Source organism: Babylonia areolata, chromosome 14 (assembly GCF_041734735.1).
Source record: "Babylonia areolata isolate BAREFJ2019XMU chromosome 14, ASM4173473v1, whole genome shotgun sequence".
Lineage (NCBI taxonomy): Eukaryota > Metazoa > Mollusca > Gastropoda > Neogastropoda > Buccinidae > Babylonia > Babylonia areolata.
Window position 1 is genome coordinate 11304119 of NC_134889.1, and position 8522 is coordinate 11312640.

The following is an 8522-nucleotide window of genomic DNA, read 5'->3' on the forward strand; positions in this document are numbered from 1 at the left end:
GGGAATCACAATAGCACTACGTTACATTATGGACAGTGACTCATTCACTCCCCTTAAATATGGTTTACTGGCAAAGCAATCTGAACAAACTGAATGGTCTTCCAGTCTTTCTACGAAATATTAATTCCCGAAGTAGTTTACAAATCCACGGAAAATAATCTCACAAACAAATGTAGGCTAGACTTTACTTCACTGTTTCCACATTCAGAACTGGGAGAAATAGTAATTCTAGCACATTAAACAGAATACATGAGGTAATTTGAAACTAATACGGTGAAAGTAATACCGAATTAGAGAATAAACACTCAAGCAAAAAACCACGTGTCAGTTTCAAGCAAACTGGTAACGTTCCAGACTAGGAAATAACTCTACGACGAAAATGAGAGATTAAGAACATGTAACGTCAGACCGTAAAATTTCAGGTAACAAACACATGAAGAGCAGAAGTGACTAATAACACAGATACGTATATTTTCGGACGGCTGTACAACAAATACTACAAACTGTAAGATCATTTTATCAATGCAACGACCAAGATAAATGAATGAATACCTCAACGGTTTCTGATCTCCGGCCAAAATACCGGCTGAGCGTCTCTCTCCATTGGACCCTACACTTGACCTGGCCGAGTGTCCTGCTCCACTGACTAATGGTGCTGGTTTTCCAAAAGGAGAAAACTTTCTATAACTCACAAATTAGAAATATGCACGTCATGTTTTCTAGTGCAACACGTGCATTCCATACACTTCCTTGGCTACATGGAGCACGCGGAAGAGCTACAAGGAGAGGGGTCAACCAAAAGTGGCAGCGTTCACACACACGCACGCACAACCCTCCTTGTCCGTGACAACACCCCCCTGATTGAGCACAGACATCTGTCTGCACGGCTACAAAGGGGAAACAATTATTCCACAGATGCCCGACTCAAATAGTCGGCACCAACATTCAGTCTGCCAGGGATCACTCGAACTGTGAAGGAGTAAGACTGTAAGAGCAAACTCCACCTCAGCAGCCTTTGGTTCGCAACTTTTGCTGTCTGCAAGTACCGCAGAGGTTGATGATCAGTCTCGAGCACAAACTGCTGACCATACAAAAACTGCTGGAATTTGTCTGTAGCCCACACTACTGCTAAGCACTCCTTCTCAATCGTAGAGTAGTGACTTTCAGTTCCAGACAATTTCCTGCTGGCAAACGCGACAGGGTGTAGTACACCTTCCTTCTCCTGTAGGAGCACCGCCCCCAGACCACGGTCTGAGGCGTCAGTTCGTAAGACGAACTGGCAGGACAGATCTGGCAGTTGCAACACTGGCCTAGAAACCAGACGACCCTTCAAAGTTTTGAAGGCCCGATCGCACTCAGGAGTCCAAACGACGTTGTTGGGAGCACCTTTCCTGGTGAGGTCCGTCAGGGGAAGTGCTATGGCAGAGAAATTAGGGATAAACTTACGGTAGTAGCCTACCAGGCCCAAGAAGGCTCGCACTTGCGTCTTAGTCTCAGGAACTGGTGCTTTCATAACTTTCTCCACCTTGTCCATTTCCGGCAGGATTTGACCGTGCCGTACGACATGTCCCAGAAAACTCAGTTCCTCGAACCCAATGTAGCACTTCTTTGGACGGACTGACAAATTTGCTTCCTCCAATCGCTGGAAAACTGCCTCTATAGCAGAGAGATGTTCTTCCCATGTTTCGGACGCAATCATGATGTCGTCCATGAAGTTATGTACATCTTTCATGCCTATGGGATCTAGCAAAGCTCTCATCATCCTTGAGAAAACTGCTGCTGCATTCTTCAAGCCGAAGGGCATCACAGTGAACTGGAACTGTCCACTGGGGGTAGTGAAAGCGGTCATAGGCCGGATGTCTTCTCTGACCGGAATTTGCCAGTAACCTTTGCTGAGGTCCCACTTGCTGAAGTACCGGGCTTTACCCAGAGAAGAGAAAAGATGCTCTACGTCAGGTAGAGGTTCCGCATCAAAGACGGTGACGTTATTCAAACGTCGATAGTCAACGCAGAACCGGATCTTTCCGTCTTTCTTGCGAACCAGAACTACCGGCGCATTATAGGGAGATGCAGCAGGCTCTATCACCCCAAGCGTCTTCATGGTCTCTACCTCTTGCTTGACGATCTCCACTTTGGCGTGGGGCAAAGGGTACTGTTTTACTCGCACCGGCTTTGCTGTGTCTACGGTCATGTCAAACTCTGCCAAGTTCGTCTTCAACGGTACATCCGTGATGACCTTCTCATGCCGACGAGCAATTGTCAAAACTTCCTCTTTCTGTTTGTCATTCAGACCTGGTCCAAAGTTCAAGTCAGCTATTGTTTCCTCAGCCACCAGACTGGGCACAGGCAACTCCCTGTCAGCGACAGAAGTTGGTTCAGTCTCCTCTATGACAGCAACAGCCACCATCGGAACTTCACAAGAAACAGAGTCCGCCTGTCTTTCCACATACCTCTTCAACAGATTCGCATGGTACAATTTGTCCTGTCCTCCCATGCGAATCTTATAGTCAGCTTCTCCCTTCCTCTCCAATACCTCAAAGGGACCCTGCCAGCACAGCTGTAATTTGTTATGTCTCTGGGGCAAAAGCAGCAGTACCTTGTCACCAGGGGAGAACACACGATTCTGAGACTTCCTGTTAAAAACCTCAGCATGTCTCCGAGAAGCTGCAGCCAAATTCCTGCGTGCCAACTCACAGGTTTCCTCGATACGGTTCCTCAAGTCTACTACGTACTCTGCAGTAGTGCGAACTTCTTCAGAAGTATGTTCATCTGTCCACAGCTGGCGCAAGACAGACAAAGGCCCTCGTACTGTTCTTCCGTACAGGAGCTCAAATGGTGAGAACCCCAAACTCTCCTGAGTCGCTTCTCTGTAAGCAAAGAGCAGTGCAGGGATATACCGATCCCATTGCTTTGGTTTCTCCTGAGTAAGCTTCCGCAACGCAGTCTTCAGAACGCCGTTGTACCGCTCTACTAGCCCATTTCCTTGAGCATGGTAAGGAGTTGTTGCCAACCCACGGATGGACAACAATCTCTCCATCTGCTTCATTACATCGCTCATGAACTGGGTTCCGCGATCAGTTAGAATCTCAGATGGCACACCAACTCGAGTCCAGACCTCCCACAGTGCTTCAGCAACCGTGGTAGCTTCAACGGTCTTAAGAGGAACGGCCTCAGGGTACCGGGTGGCGTAATCCACAACCACCAAGATATAGCGGTTCCCTGACCCTGACGCAGGAGTAATCGGCCCAACAAGGTCAACTGCTACCCGCTCAAAAGGAGTGTCGATCAGAGGCATCTTCCCTAGAGGTACTCTCTGAGGTTTTGGAGAGACTTTCTGGCATTGGTCACAGGACGAAACAAATCGGCGAACGTCTGCACACATGCCAGGCCAGAAAAACTGTTTCCAAATCCTGTCCAGAGTCTTCTTTCCTCCTTGATGAACCCCCATAGGTGGTTCATGAGCCAGTTTCATTACTCCGTGTCTAAGCTGTGCGGGGACCACAACTTGACTGTACTCAGTCTTCGCCTGACGGTACTCACGGTACAGAATACCCTTCCTCCACCTGAAGGACACCTCGCCTGTACGACCAGAAACCCTAACGTCTCTACGATCGGCTGCCTCCCGCAAAGACTTCAATCCGGGATCACCTTTCTGTAGTTCCTTCAACTGCTCTGGCGTCACGGTCTCGAGACCTGGAGATGCCACCCGCAAAGTAGAAGGTTGCTTCTTCTCTGCTGCCTGAGCACGAGTGACTACAGAGATTTCCTTGGGTGTACCATACACTGGCAGAACTTTTCGGTCTTCCAACCGAGCATGATTCCCAACTATGAAATCAACCACTGGAGTCTCCATAACTACAGCTTCAACCTGACCTGTGAAAAACGGACTCTCTATCCTAACCACAGCAATAGGATAGTGCCGCTTGATGTCTTTCTCGGCCATTGAAACCTCAAGTTGCCTGCCGGTAAGATGACAATCAGATATGAGGGACTTCTTCACGACACAGACATGAGACCCTGTATCACGCAGTCCTGGTACTGCTTTGCCTTCGACCACGACCAGACAGTGTGGATCGTATTCCTGCTCTCTACATGGCGTGCAGAGAGTAGGCACCTGAACTGTTTGCCTGACCTCTGTCCCTTGATGCTGTACTGCGCCCGCCGATTTCCCTTTCCTGGGACAGTCTCTAGCCAAGTGCTTAGGTGACTGACAGATGAAACAAGTCTTAACAGAGGAATTCCCAGACTCGCTCTTAGTTCCACCCACCTTGGACTTATCCTGCCCCGCTGAAGCATTACCACTAAGACCTACCGGCTGAAGAAACTTCCTCCCACCCCTATGAGCCATGAAGTAAACTTCAGCTGATGCGACAGCTTCTTCCAGAGACTGTGGCTGCTTCTCCATCACGTAGGCGGCCATGTCAGCCTGCAAAGATTGTAAGAACTGCTCAAGGAGAATCAATTGTTTCAGATCAGGAATCTTAGATTGCTCATGCCACTGCTTTAAGTTGTCCTGCAACCTGGCACTAAACTGCACAAAAGTTTCATTGTCTTTTCTTTTACAGTTCCTGAAACGACGACGATACGTCTCTGCATTCAATTGGTAACGAGCTAAAAGTTGCTCCTTCAGCTTATTGTAGTCACCCGCGTCAGCGTCGCTCAGGTTGTTGTAGACGTCCTCGGCCTTACCAGTGAGACGAGTAGAAACTCGAGTCGCCCAGGTGCTCTTCTTCCATCCGTACAGAGTAGCGACACGCTCAAACCTCTTCAACCAAGACGAAATGTCACCCTTACTGTCATCGAACTTTGGAAGGCTGGGGCGAAATCCACGGTCGTCGTCAGTGTCAGACTCTCCCTCTACCTGATCCATAACCATACTGTTGCCATAATTCTTCCCTTTCTTCTCCCTCTGCAGAACCTCAAGCCGGAGGGAATGCTCTTCACGCTGTTGTTGGTGTTGCTCCTCCTCCCATTCAAACTGTTTCCGCCGCTGCTCTTCTTCCCATTCAAACTGTTTCCGCCGCTGCTCTTCTTCCCATTCAAACTGTTTCCGCCGCTGCTCTTCTTCCCATTCCAGCTGTCTCTGATGAGCTCTTTCCTCTAACTCCCTTTTCTCTGCAGCCTCATCCTCCTTAAGCATTTGACTAGCAACAAACTCAGCAACTTGCTCCCTGGGAACCTCTAACTCGGCAGCGAAACTGCGCCACCGTGAAATGCGATCCTGCCTACTTTCTGCCATGACGCTAAGCTTGCAGCCAGAACGAAGTTCCATGCAATCAATGAATGACCAGTATCATACACAAAAGAATGAAGTAATGTACAAATGTAAACTAACTGGTAACTTACAGATCCAAGTCCACTCCAAACACCTACAGCTACCTGTCAATTCATTACGATAATGTAATTAAGATTGGGAGATGGGGGTGAGTAGTGAACGAGGAGAGTGGCCAGTGACAAAAATGAATTCAGATACTACTATCCAAGAAAGGATCCTGGCAGGCTCGCCAATTGTCGCGTGCAACTTTTCAAACTAAAGTTATGGCCAACTCTCTCACGCTCTCTCACCTTTATCCAAACAAAAGCCTCGAATAAACAGATACAAAACATTTACTCCAAATACTTTAACAAAAAATCACAGACACGATACAATACTTAATTAGACACCACAAAGAAAAAAGTCTGTTCGTTTTCCTCTTTCACATGAGGAACACCCACAATTTTCCCTTCGTCACCCTCTTCTGTGACAGTTTGTCTTTTTTCCAGTAATACTGAGCTTGGGGGGGGGGGGGGGTGGATAGAAACTGGCACCACACAGTTTGCAGTTCGTTGTCCTGGAAGGTGGACTCTGGTGTTGGCTTGGGGAAACACGTCCACCAGCGACGCTCGAGCTCCCCAGGCGGAAGACGGCCACTCAAACAGCGGGGGATGAAGTTGAGTCTCCACACAGGAAGAATGGAGTTCCCTAGACAAAAACCTAGAATCTGCGGCTAAGTTCTAGTGAATTATCCACGATTTTGGTAGGATTCCGCCGCCGCCCACCATCTCGGGGCGGAAGGGGAATCACAATAGCACTACGTTACATTATGGACAGTGACTCATTCACTCCCCTTAAATATGGTTTACTGGCAAAGCAATCTGAACAAACTGAATGGTCTTCCAGTCTTTCTACGAAATATTAATTCCCGAAGTAGTTTACAAATCCACGGAAAATAATCTCACAAACAAATGTAGGCTAGACTTTACTTCACTGTTTCCACATTCAGAACTGGGAGAAATAGTAATTCTAGCACATTAAACAGAATACATGAGGTAATTTGAAACTAATACGGTGAAAGTAATACCGAATTAGAGAATAAACACTCAAGCAAAAAACCACGTGTCAGTTTCAAGCAAACTGGTAACGTTCCAGACTAGGAAATAACTCTACGACGAAAATGAGAGATTAAGAACATGTAACGTCAGACCGTAAAATTTCAGGTAACAAACACATGAAGAGCAGAAGTGACTAATAACACAGATACGTATATTTTCGGACGGCTGTACAACAAATACTACAAACTGTAAGATCATTTTATCAATGCAACGACCAAGATAAATGAATGAATACCTCAACGGTTTCTGATCTCCGGCCAAAATACCGGCTGAGCGTCTCTCTCCATTGGACCCTACACTTGACCTGGCCGAGTGTCCTGCTCCACTGACTAATGGTGCTGGTTTTCCAAAAGGAGAAAACTTTCTATAACTCACAAATTAGAAATATGCACGTCATGTTTTCTAGTGCAACACGTGCATTCCATACACTTCCTTGGCTACATGGAGCACGCGGAAGAGCTACAAGGAGAGGGGTCAACCAAAAGTGGCAGCGTTCACACACACGCACGCACAACCCTCCTTGTCCGTGACAACTGTAATGAATTTAAACAATGCATAGATAGAGCAATACACTTCTTAGATATTAATGTCAGTACTTGTGTGTGGAAATATTTACAAATGCTTTATGTAGTGCTGCAGCCTGTATGTTGAGAACTGTGGGGAAGAGGAAGAAAAAAGTGAATGAATGGTTTGAAAATGGGAGGTGGAGGGGGGGGGGGTTGATCAAAACAGGTTAGATGAACTAGAAGCTTCAGTTGATAATCCTAAACGATTTTGATCTACACTCAGATCTGTCAATAGAAAAAGCAATAATCTATAATGAAATTACATCTTAACGATGGTATGAGCATTTCTCCAGTGTTTTCAATGCAGTTGATTATAGATGAAGAACCTTTGCAAAGGTTTCAAATGAGAATTGTCCATAGGTGTATAGGGGCAAATGCGATTTTGAAACAAATGGGTTTATTAGGTAATGACAACTGTAATTTTTGCCGCTCTGCAAAAGACAGCATTGATCACATGTTTTGGAACTGTCCAGAAATCCAAAAACTCTGGCATGATTTTATCGCAGTGGTGAATGAAAAATGTATGAATGTTCACAATATGCAGTTGACAAAAAGCCTTGTTATCCTTGGAGTTGATCGACATATACATACTGGTGCCACTTTTTGACTCACTTGTGTAAACAAAGTGAGTCTATGTTTTAACCTGGTGTTCGGTTGTCTGTGTCTGTGTGTGTGGAGGAATTTTGTTTAATGTCCCGTCACACATATCGGTGATTGAAGACATTTTGTTAAAGTATTTATGAATACATCTGAGTATTATCAGTTAGAAGGGGTGGGAGATGTGGATGAATGGAGGGTTGGGAGAAACTGGGCAAATGAGGGTAAAAATGTGGGTGAAATTTGGAAAAAACAAAAAACAGAAAAACAACTCTAAATACGGTTACAGGAAATTACTTAAAGGACTTTGTAAAAGAGAAGTCGTTAAACTGACAAGCGAAACAACTGATAATGAATGCAAAAAGTCAAAAACATCAACATTCTCAGTCACTTGTGAAGACACACTTTCGTGTACAAAAGGCTTCATCAATCTACAGTGAAAAATTATATGCTCAATTGTCAGGTTACTAAAGCATATGCACTTGACATTAGAACAATATTTGGTCCGTAATGAATTTGATAATAGTCTGAGAGCTAAACTCAGAATTGGTCTGTGTGTGTGTGTGTGTGTGTGTGTGTGTGTGTGTGTGTGTGTGTGTGTGTGTGTGTGTGTGTGGTAAACTTTAACATTGCCATTTTCTCTGCAAATACTTTGTCAGTTGACACCAAATTTGGCATAAAAATAGGAAAAATTCAGTTCTTTCCAGTCATCTTGTTTAAAACAATATTGCACCTCTGGGATGGCCACAACAAAAAAATAAAAATAAAAAAGAAGCCAAATTATATGCAAACTGAATTTACTGTTATATCTATATTTTTTTGTTCTCTAAACTTGGCACTTTGATATGATATTCTGACACAACAACAAAAGCAGTCATTTTTATCCTTTTTTGTTCAAACAGGAACTTCTTTTGCTAAGCATGGAATTTATATTTCTGGTGCATGTCTTTGGTGCAGATAATAAAAAAAGGGAAATTAATCTGTAAT

General features: G+C 45.1%; 1 protein-coding gene across 1 annotated transcript; it reads right to left on the reverse strand.

The window, feature by feature from the left end:
* Positions 1–904: 904 nt before the first annotated feature.
* On the reverse strand, positions 905–5239 carry LOC143289431 (uncharacterized). Its single transcript, XM_076598396.1, has one exon. It carries the CDS (start codon positions 5237–5239, stop codon positions 905–907), a length of 4335 nt encoding a protein of 1444 aa, XP_076454511.1.
* Positions 5240–8522: the final 3283 nt, after the last annotated feature.

What these genes read in the sequence shown, in the direction of transcription:
- LOC143289431 (XM_076598396.1), bottom strand. Translation starts at nt 5,239, where the DNA reads ATGGCAGAAAGTAGGCAGGATCGCATTTCACGGTGGCGCAGTTTCGCT.